Raw genomic sequence first — 23,387 nt, 5'->3', positions numbered from 1 at the left:
TGGAGGCTCCTGAACGGCGTACAGGGGGAGAGCGCAGGACAAGCGGGCGTGTGAATTGTAAACACGTACACATTGCCTGCCCCTGGGGCAGACCCTCGGCAGAGGTCACGCTGTTTCCTGGAGGAGGTGGGCTTGTCATTTACTCAGGGTCACACAGCGTGGAGTGGGGGAGCCTGGACTCAAGGCCAGGACTTTCCTCTCCTGGTGCAGTGGATTCTTTTGGACATTTTTGTGTCTTCCATGGGGCATGTACCCTGACATTCTCCACCCTCAGGAGCCTGTGAGGTCTCCTTCCAGAGTCTCGTGTGGCATGGTGTCTCCACCCTCCTGTCTGAGCAGTGATGCTGCCTGTGTTTAAATGATGACAGCAAAATAAGACAGTAACTGTGGCTACTGTTTTCGCAAGCTTCCTTGTGAGCCGGGTGCCAGGCTTTGTATATACTATCTCGTTAAAACAGTAACGTTATTAAAATTTTTCTCAGAGGGCAAGTGACTTATCCAAGGTCTCCCAGCTATGAAGTGATGCCTGTGGATTTGAACCCAGAAATGCTGGCTCCAAAGTCTGGAATTCTTTCTGTTGTTTTTCTATCATCCCATCAGGCCCTGGAACATGACTCCAGCTCTCTGCTGCTTGTGTGTGTCGTTGCTTCATAACCATCTTTCTGCAGGAACAGCATGGTTGCCTCTGCCCTGCTGATTCCTCTGCACTTGTGCTCCTGGTGCTCCCTGTGCAGTTGGGTTTTCTCGTCAAGCCCTGGACATGCCTAGAATTCACTGTCTGCTGATTTCCACAGAGATGGGTGGTGTGGTCTCCTGTCCAAGTCTGATTCGGGTAGGAGATGGGGAGGCTGGCCTCCAGGGATGACTCTCCGCCTCCCACTGTCATGGGGCACCATCCTGGCCCTCACACCCCTCTTTGCCCCTCCCTGGCACCCTTGTCTTGCAGTTTTGCCCACATCTTCCTCTGCCCATCTGCTCCTGCTCCAGCCTCCCCTGAGCTCCTCAGAACCCTGCAGGGCTCTTGGCTTACCTGTATCTGTGTGTAGCTGTAGGCGCAAGTCTTCTCAAATCAATGGCCGTTCGTTCATCTCCATCTTGTGAAGCAGGAGAGGACCGTGTCCATCACGATCAGGCTTATTGACACGTAGGGACTCAGCCTTGGATGGGACGAGTGACAGAGTCAGAGTCACTCATGGGCTGAAGTGGGTGGTCCTAGAGTCAAGACTGGAACCTGGGGTGCTGAGTGACCCCAGCCCAGGCTGCAGCTCTTAACCACCTATACCTCCCCTCGGGCATTCCATTTCTTCACTGGGCACTCTTTCACCCACCTCATGTTGATTAACTATCTTTTCTGTGCCAGGCATTATATGGCTTTCAGGCCACTGAGATGAAAGAGACTGTATGTTGTTGCAAATACATGTTTGTTATGCCTGACCCACAGTAGCTGCCTAATCAACGTGTCTCAGGTGGATGAAGGAGAGCAGAGATGAACGGGTGTGATTCCCTTGTTTTCTGTATCCTGGGCATGTGGGGGCTGCTCGTGGCCCTCCGCCTCCATTGGGTGGGTCCTCAGCCCTGGGACCCCTGAGGCGGGACCCTCAGTGGCCCCTGGTTGGCTTTCAGGGTGCCCAGGACCCTTGATGGCGGGTTGTTCCCCACAGTCGGTCCCAGGAAGGAGAAGAGGCAGCGTTGTTGCTGAGGTTCTTTCTGACTCTCATGCTGGCGGGGACTGGGGCCAGAGGGAAGAGACCCTCATGGGTGTTCTCAGGCTGAGCCTCTCTCAGCTGGCCCTGGGGAGCGCTGAGGCCCTGACAGTCCTGACTCATGAGCTCGAGAAGCCTGGCTGAGAAGGTAGGAAAAGTCCTGTTCCCAGACCTGGCAGCATGTGGGCAGCATGGCCCCCCGGGGCCTCTCCCCTTTCCCTTTTTCTGGCAGGGGACTCAGCCAGCTGTCCCCTGCTCAGCGCTTTCACAGGCAGTCTCTTTTTCACCCTCCCGTGTAGCGGTTAAGAGTCAAGATTATAGGCAGAAGACCTGAGTTCGAGTCCAGGCTCTGCTCTTCCCAGTGTACGTGATTGTGTGTGGTCCTGAGCCTTGGCTTCCCCCTCTGGAGAGGGGAGATATCAACTATATCTCCCCCATAGGCTTACTGTGATGATGGGATGGGAGGATTCAAAGGTAGAAGGTACCTGAGGTGACCACCATCACTCAGGGTGCCAGGGGAGGCAGCACCTGGCTTGGGTGGGGAAATGCACTATTCTCTCATCATAGGCAGCAAAGATGGAGTGTTTTGTTACTGCTGCTCTTTGCTCATAGAAGGTTCCCCAAGCCCATATCTTGGACTCAGGGACTGGTGTGGTGTAGAGGGATTAGCCTGTGTAGGTGTACCATCTTCCTCTTGCTTTGAAGAAGTTGGCAGAACAGATTGGTCCCATCATATGTTAGGTTGAACCATTTGAGATTGCCAATATTTGGCATTTTTGACCCACAAAGATGGCAACTTCATATGATTGAACTCAATACTTACCACACAATAAACAGCCCTGTAACCACTTCCTCTTCCCTTGCTTCTATCTGTATTGACATTCAGAGTCTTGTTTCTTTGAAATCCATTCATTCATTCACCATTTACTGAGTGCCTACTATGTGTCTGTACTAGGAGCTGGGGAGATAGTACCTAGCGAAACAGACAGAGCTCCTGCCCTCATGAGCTTATGGGGACGTGTTGCAGCTATCAATGGCTATGTCACAAGGTACCCCCAAACTCAATGACCTAAAGCAACAGTTATTACTGCACACAGTTCTGTGGGTGACTGGGCTTGGCTGGTGCTTTCACTTCGTACAGTTGTTATATGATTGTAGTCATGTGGCTCTTGGGGCTGCTGCCTTCTGAAGGCTTGTCTGGGCTAGGTGTCCAAGATGCTGCATTCCCGGGACTGGCAGTGGGTGCTGGCAGCCTGGAGCACCCACCCTTTCTTCATGAGGCTTTGGCTTCTCATAGTAGGTTAGCTGGGTTCTCAGGAGACCCAGGGGAGGCTGCATTCTAGTTTCTGTGGCATTCTAGCATTTGGAGGAGCCACCAAGGCCAGCTGGGCCAGAGGGGAATTGTGGAGGGGACGTCAATCCCGCTTCTTCTTTTTTAACTTTTATTTGTTTATTTATTTTCGGCTGTGCTAAATGCTGCATGGACTTTTCTCTAGTTGCGGCGAGTGGGGGCTAGTCTCTAGTTGAGGTGCATGGGCTTCTGGTTGCGGTGGCTTCTCTTGTTGCGGAACATGGGCTCTAGGGCACGTGGGCTTTGGTAATCGTGACTCCTGGGCTCTAGAGTACAGGCTCAGTAGTTGCAGTGCACGGGCTTAGTTGCTCCGCAGCATGTGGGGTCTTCCCGAATCAGGGATTGAACCCGTGTCTCCTGCCTTGGCAGGTGGATTCTTGCCCACTGAGTCACCAGGGAAACCCTGGGTCCCTCTTTTTGATGGGAGAGGGCAAGGTCTTCCTCCGTAGTAGCACATGGGATGGGAGTCGTTGCTGCCGTCCAGGACAAGTGCAGCTGCCATGGGAGGCGGAGAGTGAAAAATCAGCCTGTGAGAGAAGTTGGAGCTAAGTGTGCTGACAGGGAAGGAAAGGGGAACTTGGGGAATGGATGATGGGAATCTGAGTGGCCTTGATACTCAGGCCCGTGGGGAGTGAGGTGGGTAAAGAGTTACAGTGGAGCAGGAGTGTGAAGCCCTTGGCTAAATACACTTGAAGTTAAGGGATGGAACAAAGCTATGTGGCTGTTGAAACCATTGGAAACAACCAGAACCTTTGCTGGGCCTTGGGGGCCGCGAACAGGACCCTGCAGGTGACTCTGGAGGGTAGGACGGTTCCTTGACACTGAGACTCACTTTTCCACTGAGGCTCTGCTGGGGGGAGACCATGTAGTGGAGTGGTTAAGAATCAGGCACAGCTGGAGAAGACTCTTGAGAGTCTCTTGGATAGCACAGAGATCAAGCCAACCCTGAATATTCACTGGAAGGACTGATGTTGAAGCTGAAACTCCAATAGTTTGGCGACCTGATGTGAAGAACTGACTTATTGGAAGGTCCATGGTGTCGCAAAGAGTTGAACGTGACATAGCGACTGAACAACAACAATAACAGCTGTCTTTGAAATCTGCCCCTGTGGCCTTGGTGAAGCATCATCATCTCCCAGAGTCCCAGTTTCGTCAGCTGGAAGATGGGGCTGTGATGGTGCCCAGTTCATAGGGCACCAGGTCGGCTGGTAATGCTCGCTGCTGTGGGTGGACCCCTGGGCAGAAAGATGGTGGTGTGTGCACAAGAAAACACCCCGCTTGTGAGCTAGCCGAGGTGCAGTGTGTGCCCGGCAGGTCGGGAACTCTGGCAATGGAGGGAAAGGCAGCCTGCATGGTGCCGATTCTGTTTTCTGTCCCAAGCTCATGGCCCTGGGAGAGGGCCCTGTTGGAAATTGTGTAGTTTAGGCCTTCCTTGGTTGTCCCCTAGAGAACTTGGATGAGGCTGCAGGGAAAGGCCCAGCGGCCCATTTTTGGGAAGTCCTTCTCAGCTCCGGGTGGGGATGGGCAGAGAAATGAGCTGTACTGACCTTGCTTTGGGGGCCCTGGGGGTTGCAGGGACCTGGGGTCAACTGTAGTTTAGGCTCAAGGTTTCCACGATGGAAACCCGAGGCAGCCCTTGGGGTGGGGGCTTGGGAGGGCTGATGGCGGCTGCTGGGCCCTGCGTCCCCTGTGAGCTCTCAGTGAGGACCCTCGGGGGCCTCTGGCTGGATGAGGGAGGGACATGGGCCAGCAGGGCTGCCCCCGAGGAGCCAGGGCTGGGTCAGGGGAACAGGGCAGGTCCACTCCTGATGGCCCCAGGGGCTCTCTGAGCAGCTGCTGAGGGTGGGCCTGGAAAGAAGAGACCCAGAGGGTGCCCCAGGGGCACTGGCAGCCTCAGCGCTCTCGTCTCCTGGCCTTGGGCGTCTGGGGTCCAGGCCTGGAGAAGGGCGCGTGACACCACGTCAGAACTTGTAGGTTCAGTCTCTTATGTGGCTCTGGGTGGCCTCTCAGAGCCTCAGTTTTCTGAGGAAAGCTGGAAAAATAACACCATTTTTCCCGATTGTGAGGCTCAGAGGCTGGGTCACACGAGATTGCCTTACAGAGTAAACCTTCGAGCAGGATGGAGGGCTTCCTGCTCTCAAGGTCTTGATTCTGTTGACGCAGCAGAGGGGCCCCCGGGGACTGGATCTCCAGGGAAGTCCTGCTTCTAACAGTTCTTCAGGCTGTGTATGAGGTCCCCATGTCGCTCACCTCCCATCTTCTGTCCCTTCCCATGCAGCCACCTTGCCTTCCCATTTAGGACACAGCGGCGGGGAGGTGACAGTTCCTTAAAACAGATTTATACTCTTGGATGACTTTATGGGTTTTTGCCTTATAAAAACCCACGAGTTGACATTCTGATTTATCTGCTCCTGAGTCAACAGGATGTACCAGATTTAAAGAGATCAAATGCATTGTAATGTTTGTGGTTCCAGTTGTGGATTAGATGAGCTATTATGGAAAGTGCTGCCAAGTAAATATGGCAAAAAAAATATAACAAGGGGATAATTTAAATATGTCTATTAAACTGTGTGTTAAGTAAAGTAGCACCGGCATGCTGCTGAATGTAACTTATTATCTGGAGACTTGGTGTAGTAGATAAAGTGGGAATTATGGTTCTTTTTTTCCCCCTTCAGAACATTTTTTTCTGTTAAAGGAAGAGACTGTAAACTAGGAATTTCAGAGATGGGCGCTTGACTGTGTAACCATGGCTGTGTGATGACTTATAATATTGAAGGCTCCAAATGATATTTCTCATTTCTTTGCTTTCTATTTCTTGCCGTCGCCGCAGCAGCAGATCAGATTTCCTGAGATAAATATGCTGCCTGGCTTTTAATGGGATTTCTGTATTGCCGGGAGTTGGCGTGTTCTGATAATAAAAGAACCTAAAAATTGTACATCCCTTAATTGGTAAGAAGAGAGATGTTTTGATGGGCCACAAATGGAAACATTGATTTTTACTGCCTCCGCGCAGCTCCAAGCGGCGTGTCACACCACGTTCCCCGCCACGGAAGGCGGCAGCTGGCTCTCCAATGAGCTGATTTGTGTTTGTAGGTTCTCGATGTCGGGTGCTTGGAAGTGCGCGTTCTGTGTGGACAGGAGAAACGGAGCCCTTATAACATTATCTATTTATAAATTGAAATATTTGTAGGACTGTGGCTTCCACCTCAAATCGAATGCATTTTTTGCTTTGTTCCTCTTTCTTCCTTTGGCGACCAATCCTTGGGGGTTTAAAGGCTGTGTGCCGAAGGCTTTTCTGTAACTGTGATGTTATGGGCAATATACACACACACTCATGCACACACACATACATGCACATACACATACACACACCTCTGCATATGAGTATATGTTTGCATCAATATCTTTACATGTAGTAGAGATTTCTCTCTCTAGTTTAAATAAGCTCTAGTTTCTGCACAGGTTGATCTGTTTCCCAGAAGAGACTGTGGGAAGAGACGACAGGCACTTGGATTTTTGGTTCCAAGTCTCTGTATTTTAATGGGCAATTTTAATCCACTGACATTTATTGGGATGACTGATATATTTCGTATGTAATATTTGCCATGGATTTTTTTGCACTTCAGTTTACAAGTTCTTGTTGGGCCCTGTTTATCTCTCAGATCGAGTCTGCTCTGTGGGGAAGTGCATGGGGCAGGAGTCAGGATGTCAAGGTCAACATCTGTCTGGGGCTAGGGATGTTACAGCCCCCTGGCTGGAGGCCAGGTGTCTTACCTGTGAAAGGGGAATAACAAAGCTGTCCCTCTCTGCAGGGAGGGGCGGTGGCAGAGTGGAGCCAGGTGATCACTTGAGCCCTCTTTAGCTCTGGGATGTGTAAGACTGAAATGGGGCTACATGTGTGTATTTGTTACTTTGAAAATGCACAGAATGCTATGCAAAGCCAAAGCATTGTTATCATGATCATTAATCATGAGTTCAGTTTTCTGTACAGTTTATCTACTGGTTTGCATGGTGCTAAGCATAGAATCGGAGAAGGCAATGGCAAGCCACTCCAGTACTCTTGCCTAGAAAATCCCATGGATGGAGGAGCCTGGTGGGCTGCCGTCTATGGGGTCGCACAGAGTCGGACATGACTGAAGTGACTTAGCAGTAGCAGCAGCAGTAGCAAGCATAGAATTGGTATTTTATTTTAAAGAAGTTGGTCAAATGATTCCAAGGCTGGTTCTCACTCTCTAGGCTGATACTGGGGTGCAAGTGAGGGCTCAGGTGCCTTTTAAGCAGCAATTTGACTGTCCTTGGTCCTGCAAACACATGCGCTTCTTTGATTCCAGAATCAGGACATCTTTACAAAGAACTAAGCCAGCCTCTCACCACATTGACAGGCATGTTGTGTGGAGGGTTAGTCTGGCTAAGAGATCTCTCAGCTCTAAACCACAGGGCTTTCGGGGAAACTTAAAGCTTGTACATTAGGAATAGCTGATCAAAACACTGGAGAGGTGTGTGAGAGAATTGAGTTTTTAGGAGACAAAATGCTAAGGCATTTTCACCTCCCTGATGGGTCACGACCCCCAGTATCCACGCACAGAGGGAAGATGACAGGAAATCCCTCTGGAAGATTTGCACCAAGAATTAAATAAGCTAGCTGAGAATTATGGCACCACATGCTACAAAAACCCATATATTAATATACTGAGAGGTGTCAAGGATAATGGACCCTGGGAGGTAGAGTAATTAAATGTATCTTCATAAATGCGGGGCGATTTCTTTTACAATGCTTTCCCCAGACCCCGTCAGCTGACATGGACTGTATTCTTCCTGTTGGCAGGAGGCCTAGAAGGAGAGCCGGAGTGTGATCGAAAAACCAGCCGTGTGCTGGAAGACAGGAACAGCGTGACAAGTCAAGAGGAGAGGAATGAGGACGATGAAGACGTGGAGGATGAGTCAATTTACACCTGCGATCACTGTCAGCAGGACTTTGAGTCTCTGGCAGAGCTGACGGACCATCGGGCCCACCGCTGTCCTGGAGGTAATGTTAAATAGCACTGGGATTCTGACAGGTGGTTATACGGGTAATTGGACATAGCAACAGCTTGAAGCCTCAAGTGAGATTAAAGAATTAATAATGTAATTTTACAGTTAATGTCATTTTATTGTGGTGTCTTGGGTACCCTCTTCAATAAAATTAAAAATAAAAGCAACAGCTTTGTGGCAAGCAGGAGTTAGGTGGAGGAACCCTGTCCTTGCTCCCCGAAACTGCCGTCTGTGGCCCGTGACCCATAAGTGGGTGGGTCTGCACCCTGGATTTCTGGAAGGCCTTTTGGAAACCCAGCAATTAAGAGGTTATTAGTGCAAAGTTAAGCAGCTTAAGTGTGGAAAGCTGCGTGAAGGAGTGAACTCTGAGGCAGGGCTAACGATGGGATGAGGAGAATTTCAGAAGCCAAGAAGTACGCCTGCAGAAAGGGACCCAGTTCTGCCTCTGCACTTGGCCTCTGCTTCCCTGGGTAGGAGAAGGGTGGCTGGGAGCAGTTTTTGCTAGGCCTGACGATGGCCCTGTGTTCTGTTACCAGCTGCCTCAGAGAAGGTGGACAAGGCCACAGTTTCTAGGAGCGATTTAAGACTTCACGAGTCAAGTGTGTCCGTGTGTCTGGGATATATGGGGTGTGAGGGGTAGGGGAATGGGGACATGTGTATTCCCTGGAGTGTCGCAGCCATGCTATCCCATTAGGGTTGACATCGTTCCAGACTTTGAGCAAGGAGGTCAGAGCATCCGTATTCCTTACATAGCTATCCTGAGACACTTCCTTGTATTGTGACTGTTGATGCAGCCCCTGGGGTGCCAGTTTGTGGAAATAGGACCTAAATCTCCAACCAATACTCAAAGGAGGCCCTGACATCTGTTTGGGGAGGGAAATTTGCTGGTAGGAGATAGGCTGGGACTCAAAGTCTTATTTCCTCTACCCGTGAGGCTGTCTTGGAAGTTTGATAGCCAAGTGTTTGGGGAACTTTGCTATGACTTTTCCTCTAGTGACATCTGTACCCACACAGCCCTGGATGAGCCAAGTCCTCATTCTCAACCTCTAAAGGGAATTGATATCAAAAACAATGGACCCAGAAAGACTCAAAGTTTTGAACTGTTTGGGAATCAGCAAACCAAACCCCAGTCATTTTGGAATTTGTTAATATTCCCGTCATTGGCAGAGGAGATGGCCAACTTAGATGCTCAGAAGGGATTTATGCGGTTGGCTTTTCCAGTCGTCTTATTTCCTGGGGGGAAATATTGAGGGAGACAGAAAGGTGATTACTTAACCCGGGTCACATAGCAGTTTGGTGATGGAATCAGGACCTCCTCAGCCTTGTGGGCTACAGACTCTCATTCTCCTTGAGAAAACAGTCGATGCTGGTGTAGTTCTTGATTAGCTACAAACTGAAGTGAAATCTTAACTATAAGAGAGTGAACTATTGGTGCGTATTTTAAAAACAGTCAATCGATCTTCTACTTAAAAGCTGTTCTCTTTATGTCCTATCACACTGCTCCTGTGCTGTTGTTAAAGCAGGGCTTCTCAGTTCCACTGTGGAGTGATGCTTTGATGGGTGTCTGTAGCTCTTGGAATGAGGTGCCATTCCTGGCACTACAGCTCTTCAGCATCAAGGAGATTCTTTCGTCTGTTACCACCCTTTTGAGAATGGTGGTGCTTCTAGGTGGAGAAGGGAGATTGGGAGGCTTTGGGGCTATACGTGGTAGTCTGTATTGGAAATTTTAAATGGTAGCTATCTGTCCTTTGGTCCTGGGCAGGACTGTCTTCCCAGTGGCAGCCTCTTTTCTTCACAGCCTCAGACTTTGGCTGAAATCACGGCAGCCCCATTTGCAGGGTCTCCAGCCATCTTTATCGATGCATCTTTATCCACCAGCTCCTCTGCCTGCTTCCTGGCAGGACCCCACTAACGACCTCCACTGGGACATGGGAACCAGGAATACCCCCAAACCCTGGAGCATTGGACAGGAGTCAGAGATTCCTTGAAAGAGTACAGGAAACAACCTCGCCTAATAGCATCCCTGAGAAATTCATTACCACCCAGTAAAGGCATGACCCAGCCTGGGCAAGTCCCCCGAACATGGAAGAGAGATGTGAGGAGTTATTTCCCCCAGTTCTTAGGACTACTCAGGGACAGGATACACTATTGGGAACTGTGTGCATATTATTCAAAACAGGGCTTCCCTGATAGCTCAGTTGGTAAAGAATCTGCCTGCAGTGCAGGAGACCTTTGTTCGATTCCTGGGTCAGGAAGATCCCCTGGAGAAAGAATAGGCTACCCAGTCTCGTATTCTTGGGCTTCCCTGGTGGCTCTGCTTGCAAAGAATCCACCTGCAGTGCGGGAGACCCGGGTTCGATCCCTGGGTGAGGAAGATCCCCTGGAGAAGGGAAAGGCTACCCACTCCAGTATTTTGGCCTGGAGAATTGCATGGACTGTATAGTCTATGGGGTCACAAGGAGTCGGACACGACTGAGCGACTTTCACTTTAACTTATTCAAAACAGGTCCCTACCTAGGACGCCTCCAAACATCCTTAGGTTGTGTGGTGGTTTTCAAACTGTGGCCTCAGAGGTGTCTCTGGGGCTGTCTGACTGAGGGGCTCTGAAACCCACTCCAGACAGAGCTATTACCTTAAAAAGTTTGTTTTATACATTGAATTAGTTTAACATCTTCAAAAATTGGCTTCTGCTTTAAAACTTTGAAACTAGTACAAAAATGCAACAGCAGGCCCTCCTAGGCCAGCCTCAGGGGTCTCTGCTGGACGCTCATCCTTGGTCACCTGGTTGCAGTACTAGGGACAGTGCAGGTGGGCATCGCTGCCCCGTGGAGCAGACTCTGGAGGGAAAGGTGGACACTTTTCAGCCCAACGAAGACGGTTTCAGACAAGGATTTCAGAGAGGACCCTGCTCTGTGAGGCCCGGCGGGCTCTGGGTGCTCCGCAGATGCTTCTGAGGGAACAGATGAGTCTTGTTTTGAGAAAGGGTGGAGCTTCCCTGCTGTTGAGGATCTGGGGCCTGAGGGCAGTGCACCTGTCCATTGGAATCCAGCTTTGGGTGTGAACAAGAAGCTTTCCTGCAGAGGGCTGTCTGTCCTCCTGGAATGCGGAGGCAGCACAACCCTCCCCAGCCAGGGTGCCTGGAAAGCCCAGCCCAGGGGGCAATGTTTGTGGGGTTCATCTTGAGTGTGCCCTTTCTATTATTATTATTAATTTTTTACTGAAGTATAGTTGATTTACAATGTTGTGTTAATTACTGCTCTACAGCAAAGTGACTCAGTTATACCTATATGTGCATTCTTTTCCAGTATGGTTTACCATGGGATATTGAGTATAAGTTCCCTATACTGTCAAGTAGGACCTTATTGTTTATGTATTCTGTATGCACGAGTTTGCATCTGCTAATCCCAAACTCCCAATCCATCCGTCTCTTGGCTCCTACCTTGGCAACCGTGAATCTCTTCCCTAGGCCCATGATTCTGTTTCTGTTTCATGGAAGGTTCGTTTCTGTCATGTTTTAGGTTCCTCGAATGTGGTCCTTCTTTGAACTGCTCTGGCAGAGTGAGCTCTGGGCTCTTGCTATGGCAGTTGGGCGTGGGGGCACGGCCTTGTTCCATCAGACTCCGGGAGAGTGGTGTGAGGTCTGGACAGTTTCTGGGGTGGGGATGCTCCTCATGGAAGGGGAGCCTCCTACCAGAATGGTGGTGATGGCATTCACCAGGAAGCTCCCAGATCCTCCACCCCGGAGCCAGAACCGTCTACACCGAGGAACCCTGGCTTCCAGGGGCTTCCTTGTTCCTCAGCAGAAGAGGCAGTGCTGGGTCCAGGAGGGGTTGCTGAACCGTGGACTTCCAGAACCGAAGGCAACTCCATTGAGACCTGTTTGTATTTCTCTCTCCTTCTTTCTCGCTCTCCCTCTCCCTGCTTTGTGTCTGCAGAGAAACCGACTTTTAAACCCACACGCCAACAGACATTGCATCTTTAGGACACGAAGTGAAACAGGCAAAGATCCGGTCCTCTCTGCCGATGCTCCCACGCCCAACAGCTGTCTGAATTCTCTTTGTTCCCCTCTAGTCCCTGCCCACAGGATAACAAATGTTTACATGCTTGGAGTTGTGGGCACTTACCACCTTATATTTGGCATTTGTTACTGAACATTTTCTGAACAGATTCCCAATTTGCCATGTCGTCTTCTGCATTATCCTTTCTGGGGAGCCCTTCTTGTGAAACTGGGTTGCTGGTACTGGGTCCATATACTGTAAAAATGTAGACCAGTGTGCCAGTAGGTGAGGATTTTTGCAGCAGAGTAGATAGAGGCTGACTCAATTTGTGATGGACTTGACTGTTACTGATGGAGTATCCTTTGTGGGCTCCGAGTGGGGAAACAGCTGGAGTGTTGGGTGGCCGTCTGAACTGATGATAGAAAGTCCCCATTAATTTCGGTCCCACCACAGCGAATAACATGGGGAACAGGGAGTAAGCTGAAGTTTACGTTACGCCATTTCTACAGTGTTGACCAAGCATGTCTGGGCCCTATAAATGGTTGAAGGGGGGTGATTTCCATCATTTTTTAGGAACCAGGAGGATATCAAGTGCCTTAGAAAGTATCTCTAAGAACTTCCTGGGGCACCATGGAAGCAGGCATGAGGGGTTTGATTTATCCTGGGGGCTGATTCCAGTTTTTTATATGCTCATTGAAGCAGGTCACCCACGGACCTTCAGTCTGGATTCAGGTGGAACGTTTCACTGCTTCCTGACAGAGAAACTATCCCGATACTCTGTGACTCAGACTAACCGCTCATCAGTCCAAATTAATTAGGTTGACTGCCCAAGGACATCTGGGTGCTGGATCAACACGGTGCAGTGCTTTAGATCTGCCTTCTCCAACCGTGTCAGGAGTAGGGCTGTGCTGTGTGTCCGTCTCAGGACAGGTGGGTCCCCAGGACTAGAGCACCCAGTGGCTTTTGCGGCTTGCCAGAGGCTCCTCTGGCATCATTTGGGGTTTCATTATAGGTGGGGAGTGGTGGATGGAGTCTCTCTAGAAACTGAGGCTTTTCGCTCTGGGCTCCAGGCACTTGCTCCACAGAACAGAAATTGCCTTTTAGGACCAGGTGGACGCCTTGAAATACATGGGGTTTCTGCTGCTCTCTGGGAGCTCTCAGGGGCTTCAGTCCTGACACTCTTCATATATTGAGCACCTGTCACATGTCAGGCCCTGTGGGACTCACCCTGGAATGTGGCCCCTAGATCTCCCGCCACCTGCTCTCTCTGCAGCCCCTGCCCCATTCAGCCCCCAGCACTCACCAGATTCTAGAATTATTCTGATTCTTTTCGAGGTGTTTCCCTCCCATCTCCCCCGCTACTGTCAGGCTTCGTGAAGACAAGAGTCATATCTGTTTGATTCCCTCTTATATCCTGGCCTGGTGCCTGGTCCACAGTGGTGCTTAATAGATGCTTGCTGAATGCAGGGCCTATCTCACCTCATCCTCACAACAGTTCCTGCAGGGAGGTCTTGTTTTTCATCGTTCCTCCCCACTGTACCCATTGGACGACTGAGGCTCGAAGTTAGGGGGATCTTGCTCAAAGTTACAGAGCTGAGCTAAGATTTGATGTCTGAACACTTTGTGGTGGGAACACAGACAGTGAACAGTTCCTAACTGAACTCCAGACGACACAGCCTTTTTTGAACGCTCAACTTCAGAAAAAATTAGAGAGGGGAATTTGTTCAAATAGCAACAGCAAAAAATGTGCTCCCTGTGGGTTAATTTCACTGCTCCCTGCCCCTACCCTCAGCTACCCCCCTTTCCTGGGGATTGGGACCAAGGAGTGTTTCCTCAGCCCTTTTGGAAAGGCAGACCCTCCCTTTCTGGCAAAGGTGAAATGCTGCTGTGTAAAAAGCCGGGTGGAAAGTTAATTACACCCTGGTTTGTTCAGCTGTGGCCAGAGTGACCTGTGGGCCCTAATTACAGGACTGGGGCTGCGTGGAGGCTGGCCACCTTTGCCAGCCTCGTTCCTGTCCACCGGCTGGCCAGAGCTTGCCTTTGTGTGCCAGCTCAGGCCCTTTCTTGCTCCAACAGCATGCGTGGGGCCCCTCCCTGCCTTAGTGCTCGCGGCACCCCTTGCACTGGTTCCATTTGGGCAAAACGGAGTGGGCGCAGGCCAGCCGCTGGGCGACGCAGTGCCAAGTACACAGGTGCAGGGCGCGGGTTTCTTCTGCCCGTGGGGGTGTGCACAGCGCCTCGGTGACAGCCGGCACCACGCAGAGCAAAAGGCCTGGGGCCTGGAGCACAAAGAATACCCCCACCTGAAGAGCTTTCCTGCACGCAAACAGCATCCGGTCACAAAACACAGAGCAAGAAAGAGTCCGGCTTACGCTAGCCACAGAATGTATAGGGCCAGGAACAACCCACAGGGCATCTCATTCAAGTGTTCGGAGCGAGCAAACAGAATCAGCGACTGGGGGACACAGAAGAGTCTTAATTAAGTGAAAAGGCAGACGTTGTTCTTGAATGGAAGGATTTGATATCATAAATACATCAATTTCTGTGAAATTAGTCTATTAATGTTAGCCAGTGAAAGTAACAAAAAGCTTTGTTTAGACATGGACAAGCTGATTCTAAAGTTCATGAGGTGGAACTTGCCTGGCGGTCCAGTCATTAAGACATCGTACTTCCACTGCAGGGGACACAGGTTTGATCCCTGGTCCAGGAACTAAGATCCTGCATGTCGTGCGGTCAAAAAATAGAAAAATAAATGGGCATGCAAGGATAGGAAAGACAGTTTCGACAAAGAGGCCTAACAGGAGGGGCTGGTAACTAGATATGATTTTAAAACATGTTCTGAAGCGGTAGGATTCTAAGTAGTGTGGGACAGACCAGAGGAATGAAAAAAAGACGAAGAATGGACCCGAGTCGAGCTGGAGATAAGGCGCATGAGAAAGGTGTTATTGCACGTCAGCAGAGGAAGATGGATTGGCCAGTCAGTGGGGTTGGGAGGGCATGGTGGCCATCCTGAAAAAGGACATTGGATCCCTCCTGCATCCTAACGCCAAAACAAATCCCAAATGGATCAGAAATCTAAACAGGAAAAGAAAACTTAAAAACACTGAAAGAAAACATGAGTTTTTTTTTAAAAAAAGATTGTCAGAATGGGGAAGCCTTTTCTAAATATAACCCTAAACCCAAAAGCCATAAAACAAAGGACAGAAATGTTTGACTACACAAAAATAAAACACTTCTGCATTGCCAAAACTGCAATAAATCAAAGATATATATCACAGGCAAAAGATATTTTCCTTAATGTGTGAGGTGCTCCTACCAACACTAAGAAAATACCCAATAAATCAACCGCAAAGGGGGCAAGGGCCAGTCTACCCAAAGCCAGCACCCACTCAGACTGGTTGGCGACACACTGCTCATTAGGTATTTTGAGTATCTCCCACGTGCCCAGAACAGAAATGGAACCAGAGAAAGAAAGTTGAATGGGATCTTAAACAGTCAGAAGATTCAGAACTACCTTTATAGTAAGAAAACTGTACATTTAAATCACAGGAAAATACCACTCTTAACCCATCCGATTGGCAAAGACCAAAGTGTTTGCCAGCCCATCACGCTAGTGTGTCCTTGATGCCCAGGCTTGGGCCCTGTTCTCTCTGTCCCCAGGGTTGCCTTGGCCTCTGGCTAGACCACATAGTAGGTGCTCAGTAAATGTTTGAGCTTGTCCTCAAGGAGGCTACAGCCCCCTTGAGGTAAGACGTAGACGGTACAGGTTTCATGAAGGAAGGATTCTGAGGTATCAGATAGCAAAAATAAAGGTTCCAGGAAGCGTGCTGGGACGTAGTAGGTCTTCAGCTAATATGTCATCAGAAGGGGGAGTTAGAGAAGGAAGAGATGATTTATTCATTCAGCAAATATTTATTGAGCATATATTGTAGTTGTTCAGTCACTTAGTCATGTCTGACTCTTTGTGACCCCATGGACTGCAGCACACCAGGCTTCCCTGTCCATCACCATCTCCTGGAGTTTGCTTAAACTCATGTCCATCAAGTCAGTGATGCCATCCAACCATCTCATCCTCTGTCTCCCCATTCTCCTGCCCTCAATCTTTCCTAGCATCAGAGTCTTTTCCAATGAGTCAGCTCTTTGCATCAGGTGACCAAAGTATTGGAGCTTCAGCTTCAGAATCAGTCCTTCCAGTGAATATTCAGGGTTGATCTCCTTTAGGAGTGACTGGTTTGCTCTCCTTGCAGTCCAAGGGACTCTCAAGAGTCTTCTCCAGCACCACAGTTTGAAAGCATCAATTCTTTGGTGCTCAACTTTCTTTATGGTCCAACTCTCAAATCTGTACATGACTACTGGAAAAACCACAGTTTTGACTGTATGGACCCCTGTCAACAAAGTGATGTCTAATGCGCTGTCTAGGTTTGTCACAGCTTTTTTTCCCAAGGAGTAAGCGTCTTTTAATTTCATGGCTGCAGTCACCATCTGCAGTGATTTTGGAGCCCAAGAAAATAAAGTCCGTCATGGTTTCCATTGTTTCCCCATCTGTTTGCTATGAAATAATGGGACTGGATGCCATGATCTTAGTTTTTTGAATGTTGAGTTTTAAGCCAGCTTTTTCACTCTCCTCTCTTACCTTCATCAAGAGGTTCTTTAGTTCCTCTTTGCTTTCTGCCATTAGGGTGGTGTTATTTGCATATATGGGGTTATTGATATTTCTCCCGGCAATCTAGATTCCAGCTTGTGCTTCATCCAGCCTGGCTTTTCACATGATGTACTCTGCATATAAGTTAAGTAAGCAGGGCAACAATATACAGCCTTGACATACCCCTTTCCCAATTTTGAACCAGTCCATTGTTCCATGTCCAGTTCTAACTATTGCTTCTTGACCTGCGCACAGATTTCTCAGGAGGGAAGTAAGGTGGTCTGGCATATATTGGGTTGGCCAAAAACTTCATTTGAGTTTTTCATAACATCTTATGGAAAAAACAGGACAAACTTTTTGGCCAATCCAATACTATGTGTAGGGACCGTTCTGGGTGCTGATGGGGGTGGAATGTGGGAACTGCTTATTTGAATAAAAATCAACTCATTAGAGAAGGCACTCATTTCACAAAAGCATTTTTTGACTTGTAAGATGAAGTACTGTAGGTGCCCTTGAAAGAGTGGCCTTCCCCAGTGCCTTTAAAAGGGGTTTCCCTGTCTAGAGATGTCACTCCCACGACACTTAGGCAAGATCCTGTGTGTGTCTGCCTCCTGGCGCACTGCTATTTGGGGAGATGGGTGACTGGCCAGCCTGGGTCTGGCTGGCTGTTGGCGAGGGTGGAAACTTCCCTAAATTGCCTGCTCCCTGGCCTCCTAGTTCCCTTAGAAGGGTGCCTGGGGAGGCGGCAGGCTGCCTGTGGCTGTGGCTCTGTCTGGACAGCTGTCCCTGGCTCCTGGTGATGACATGGAGGGAAGTGGTTTTCCAGATGCCAGTGCTATCATCCACCTCCCATGAAGCCTGCAGGTTTACAGAACGTGCCCCTTTTGCTTCGATTATGTAGAGCAAGCATGGCTCTCGCGTGGTTGGATCTGCAGGTCTCTCCAGAATTAGACACCAAATCCGACAACGCAGAAGGCAGGGGTCAAGGTGGGAAGAATCTACATTTCTTTTGGTTTTCATGGGGAAATAAGTGTCTCTGTGTATGTCCTGAGGTTTCGGAGGACTCTGCAAAGGGGAGGGAGTCTTTTCCTTTTTTCCCACGTAGCCAGCTTGATCACTGTGATGGTTTTGTGGATCACTGTGCCCACAGGTGGGCCAGCGTGGAATCCAGGTGTGGTGGCTGACACTGGGGTGTTTCTGCTACAAACATCTTTGGGCTGACCTCTGTGTGTAGACCCTGGAGCCGCACTGGGGGAGTGGGGAAGACTGGGCTGTTCCTCCCAGGCTGGACCCTTGGCTTTTGCACCTTTCCTGGCATCAGCCAAAGCTTCCATTGGCTTCCTGTCGTTGGGCCCAGGATGTACACCCAGCAGGATGTCAAGGTCTTGGGAGGAGAAAAAAAACTCCATGACCCTCAAGTTGGTTGCATATGTATTCCTGATCTGTCTGGGTCTGGCCTGCCGCCATCCATTGCAGCTTAGATGATTCCAGGGGGTACATGTCACGTCATCAAGTAGTGATGCCATACCTACTGTATTGCCAGGGCAGTGTGTGTGTGTATGAGAGAGAGAGAGAGAGAGAGAGAGAGAGAGGAAGTTCCTATCAACAAAGAATGTGTAATCTAGCTGGAAGGTGAAGTAACCATGGTCTTTTTGGCTGCCTGGCACATAGTAGGTCCTCAGTTAACATGCTGTCTGCATAAAGACTCAATTCAAACTGACAGGCAGAGAAAAGCAGATTCACAGGCTGAAGGAACTGAGAAGTAAGGCCGGCTTCAAGCATGTTCGTCTAGACATGCCCGGGGCTGTGCCCACAAACCCTGTCACTGCGTGTGCAGCCGCAGAGGGGCCCCAGAGCCTGTGGGCTTCCACCCTCCTGACTCAGCCTCACCAGGAGAAAGAGTAGCCTCTTTCAAATTGCCAGGACACAGTCCTGAAGTGGACTGCTGACGACTCCCCATGACCAAGGCTCACCTCTGGAGTCTCTTGGGGAGACAGACGTGCCTATTAGCCAGGCCCCGGGTGGGAGTTTCAGGGGTCAGATTCATCCAGACCTCTGTACTGAGCGCTTTGAAGAGGTTCCCCAGGATGATGGCCAGGAAGCATGGATGTATTTTCTAGCAGAAGGGAATATATGCAGGCACATATGAGGGAATGAAATAGTCTAATCAAATACCAGATTGACAGCTACCTATGACCAAGTCCATCCACTCGGCTTTTGATAGTGTCTAGTCATCTCATCCCAGAGTTTTAGGGAGGCAGATTCCTCAAAGACCAACTACTCAGTGGTTTCAAACCTTATTTTTAACCCTGTGTACTCAAACATGAGCAGTATAGTCAAAAACAACCAGTATATAAAGCTGGTAGATGCACGGCGCTGTGTTAAGAGTTGGGGAGAGGGACCTCCCTGGTGGTCCAGTGGCTAAGGCTCTGCACTCCCAATGCAAGGGCCCTAGGTTCGATCCCTGATCAGGGGACTAGATCCCCCACATGCCACAACTGAGTTCACATTCCGTAACCAAAAGGTCCTGCATGCCACAACTAAGCCGTGATGCAGCCAAACAAATAAAAAAAAAAAAGAGTTGGAGAGATTCTGAGCCCCGCCTACTTGCCTAGCATCCCCTGTCCTGTCCCCTTCAGTCTCCTGGAAGCCCCAGGGTAGCTCTTCAGAAGCCCTGGGCAGCCTGAAAGTACTAATTGGGCGCCCCTTAATGACAGACACTTGTCCAGGGTCGCATGGGGAGGTGGTGGCTTGTCTGGTGGCCCCAGGGGGTATGTGATAGTTCCTAGGACGCAGTGCAGCCCTAGGGACTAGCTCCTGGTCACCCATGTGTTCTCTGACGTGTGGCCCTTCCTGCAGTTCCTGCCTGGCTCACTGGCTATCTGTGGGGCTGTCCCATAGTAAGCTGAGTTCTCTTCCAGGTGGCGCAGTGGTAAAGAACCCGCCTGCCAATGCAGGAGACAGAGGTTCAACCCCTGGGTGGGGAAGATCCCCTGGAGAAGGAAATGACAACCCACTCCAGTATTCTTGCCTGGGAAATCCCATGGGCAGAGGAGTCTGGTGGGCTTAAAAAGCTCAAAAGCTTTTTCGGTGGGCTCAAAAAAGTCCATAGGGTCACAAAAAGTTGGACATGACTGAACATGCATGCATGCCAGACTCACAAAATTCAAAATTTGTTTGGACTAGATGTTTTCTTTGCTTCATGTGGAGTGAGTTTGGCCCTTGAACTGTGACAAACTTTGTGGAAGTTGTGCCCCTACTCTGGAGGTCCCCGCAGAAGCCAGCTCACCCAGACCTCTCCCTCTTGGTCCTTTGGGGATGGAACTCTGGGATAGAGGCAAGTCGCGCCCTGGTGGCATTCGCTGGCTGCTGGGCCTCCTGAACTCTGTGTGCAGGCCGCGGCCAGGCTGGAGAGAGGTCGGACCGCCGGTGGCTGAGTTAGATGGTGTGAGGAGGCGGTCATGAAATCAGTCCGCCGTGCTGTGTCCCTCTACAGCCTCACCCGGGAAACCCAGCATTACCAAAAGTCACATTGACTGCCAGCATCAGGGGGAAGGAGGGTGCAGCCAAAGTATTCCAGAGTCACAATATCAAGGTATTTTGTGTAGGTATTTCAGTTTGTCTTTTCTCCCAATGTGTACGTGTACAGCCCCCAAATCTCAGTGTTATTGAGCAAACTCAGGGCCAGTTATGTGGCGCTTTTGTCAAGAGTCACAGCTTTTCCTGTCACATCAAGATCCACAGTGTCATCGGCCTAGCACGCCTTGCCCCCTCCTGTCACCTTTATTACCGATAGGCAGGATACACAAAGACCAGAGCCCTGGGAGAGACCCCGTGCTTTTCTCCTGGAAGTGCTGGTGCTAATTCCAGCTCCTGTTGGGCATAAAGATCTGAAAATTGCGTTCCCCGAGTCATCAACTCCGTTTCCTCCAATTTGAGATTGAAAAGCTTTGAGAAGTGCCTGTGGGTGAAGATGGGAACAGCCTCCAGCTGAATCCTGACCTGGTTTTGGGGTAAAAGAGACAACTAGAGGGGAATTGTTCTTCGAGAGTCCTTTATTGTAGCTGAAAACTATTGATGGTTTAGTCCACGTCCCTTAGTTTATGACTCCAGGGACCCCAAAGAACAAAGCGAACTACCGCTCAGAGGAAAAATATGTTCCTTAGAACCTTAGCAGCCCTGGCACATGCTCATTCATTCATTGAGGAATTTTTTTAAGCACCTACTATGAGCCAGGAACGCGTCTAGATGGGGGGGATAGAGTAGTGAGTGAAACAGACACTCACTCCTGCCCATCTGGAGCGTATATTTTGGGGGGTCATTTTAGTAAGTGTTTTTTTGTGGGGGGTGCTGCACTGGGTCATCATTGCGGTGCACAGACTCTTCCTGGTGGTGCCTGGGCTTTCTCTAGTTTCGGTGTGTGGGCTTCTCTTTGTTGCAGAGCACAGGCTCTGGAGTGTGTGGGCTCAGGAGTTTCGGCATGTCAACTCTCTAGTTATGGTGTGTGGACTGAGTTGCCCTGAGGCACGTGGGGTCTTATTAATAGTTCTCTGACCAGGGATCGAACCCACACCCCCTGCATTGGAAGGCAGATTCTCAACCACTGGATCCCCAGGGACGTCCCTGGAGCTTACATTTTATGACACCTAGCTCTCACTGACTTTGGCCAGGAGATTCTTAAACTGACGGTTTGTAGTTATTTTGTTCCAAGAACCTGTTGGCGCCCTTTGTGGTTCATGGTGGTGTGAGGAGTGTGAGAGGGGAGCCGTTAGCGTGCTCAGAGGCTGTGTCAGCAAAGCAGGATGAGGAGGTGACTCCTCTGTCCCACGTGTGGCTGGAAAGACCATGATTGGAGAGGGATGCAGGGGAAGAGGGAGAAGGGGAGACCTTAAAGTTACGCTTGCAAGTTGGCAGTTAGCATTCTTGGTGGCCAGTGTCAGAAAATCAAACCCTAATTTGCTTAAACCAAGTAAGGGGATTTATTTGCTCTTGGAAATAGACATTTCAGACACAGGGATAGCTTCAGGTATGGCTGAATCTAGGAACTCTGGCAAAAGCCTTGGGACCTAATCTTCTTGTATCTTCTGGTTCTGATGAATGCTGTATTGGCTTTTGTCTCAGGGCAAGTCAAGTGCTCTGAATGGCAGACCCAGAGATGTTCTCCAGAGGAAATCAGGGTGCTGCCAGCATAAGATGGTGAACTGGATGCCATCAGGCAGAAGCAGCCCCAAAAGGGAAGCAGCTTGAATCATTTAATCCTTGGCAACTAAGATCCCAGACTAGATGACCTGACCTCAGGGATAGGGAGGGCTTGGCCGGTGCCACTAGTCCAGCTGGTGTCTCTCCCTGTGACGGTGGCCAGTGGTTGTTTTTACTCTCACCTCTGGGTAAGATGCATTAATGGAGAGGGCTATGCACCGTAGCAGTGGGGAATGACGCAGCCTGATCTCTGTCTTCATCGATCTTGGTACTCCAAGGGACAGAACCAGGACCAATGCAGGAAGCCACGGGACACCCATTCTGGTCCGCATATAATGAGCAACTTCCTGATGGCAAGAGCCTTTAACAGCCTGGAGATGAACACATCGGATGATGTCAGGGGGGTGGATGGCGGAGAAAAGGGGCTGGCACTGATCTATATTTCAGGTCCCTCCAAAGCCCATGATCCTATGACTGGCATCCTTAAAATGACACCCTAACACAGAAAAATAGAGAACATCCCCAACAAAATGAGAAGGCAACCAAATTTACCTCCTGCTGGCTGGGGCCTGCGGTTCGCGGAGAGCAGCCAGCGGGAGACCAGCCTTTCTCTACTCAGGTTCAGACCACTCCCCCCTACCCCCCTACATGTAGCTGGCATAGTGGGGAGTGGGAGAAGCCGCAGGGGTGCTGCAGCAGAGGCTCAGGGGGATTCGAGGGCTTCGGAACAGGAAAAGAGCAAGGAAATCTGAAGTTTAACTCTGGCACTGGTCTAGAATAAAGCTCAGCTATTGGTTGAGCATTTTGGCAGTGTTTTTAAACACTGTATGTGCCAGCTCGGGGGAAAAAATGTACAGGGGATTATAAAATGCTTCATTTTGTGTTAAACAGTTTTATTTTGGAGCTGACTGGCTAGAATTTGGCTGCCTTTGGAAATGACATCATTGCTCTGGGGGGAGCATCTGGGAAGACCGAGGCTGCGAGGCAGCTGAGCAGGTGGGGGGCGTCTGGCTGTAGGGGGTACACGCGCCCTGGCCCCACCCCACCCCCGCGGGCGCTGGAAGTCTTGGCCTCGCCGAGTGGTTGGCTGTGCGTGTCAGCTCTGTTGAACGACAGGGTGATAAGGCCAGATCTGCCCGGGCCAGGGTGACCCCTGTGCGAGCAGGTGGGGACTGAGCGGTGAGGAGATGGGGAGAAGGAGGCCGAGGGGCAGGTCTAGATGAATGGCATCCGCCTGTGGCCTCCCAGCCTCTTCCGCACATCTGTCTCCAGGGCGGCTGCAAACTGTGCCCCTCTCCTGCCGCGCTTGGAAAGAACCCATCCTGCAGACCTGGCCCTACCTCTCCCAGCCGCGCCCTTCCTCTCGAGCCGTGAACAGGGCTCCCACCACAGGGCCTTTGCATCACTCTCCCCTCCCCCTGGAGGTTCTTTAACTTTCTTTTGGGCCTCAGCTCCAACATCAC

At 50.1% G+C, this 23,387-nt stretch overlaps 1 protein-coding gene across 2 annotated transcripts in view; it reads left to right on the top strand.

The window, feature by feature from the left end:
- The window catches only part of ZNF423 (zinc finger protein 423), a 345,953-nt gene that overhangs the window by 99,408 nt on the left and 223,158 nt on the right, over positions 1–23,387 (top strand). For both annotated transcript variants that reach the window (XM_070770526.1, XM_070770528.1), the window contains exon 3: positions 7,880–8,080. In XM_070770526.1, the coding sequence (XP_070626627.1) occupies positions 7,880–8,080 (201 nt within the window). The remainder of the gene's footprint in view (positions 1–7,879; positions 8,081–23,387) is intronic.

Source organism: Bos indicus, chromosome 18 (genome assembly GCF_029378745.1).
Source record: "Bos indicus isolate NIAB-ARS_2022 breed Sahiwal x Tharparkar chromosome 18, NIAB-ARS_B.indTharparkar_mat_pri_1.0, whole genome shotgun sequence".
In the NCBI taxonomy this organism is placed as follows: domain Eukaryota; kingdom Metazoa; phylum Chordata; class Mammalia; order Artiodactyla; family Bovidae; genus Bos; species Bos indicus.
This window is presented reverse-complemented; position numbering and strand designations above follow the sequence as displayed.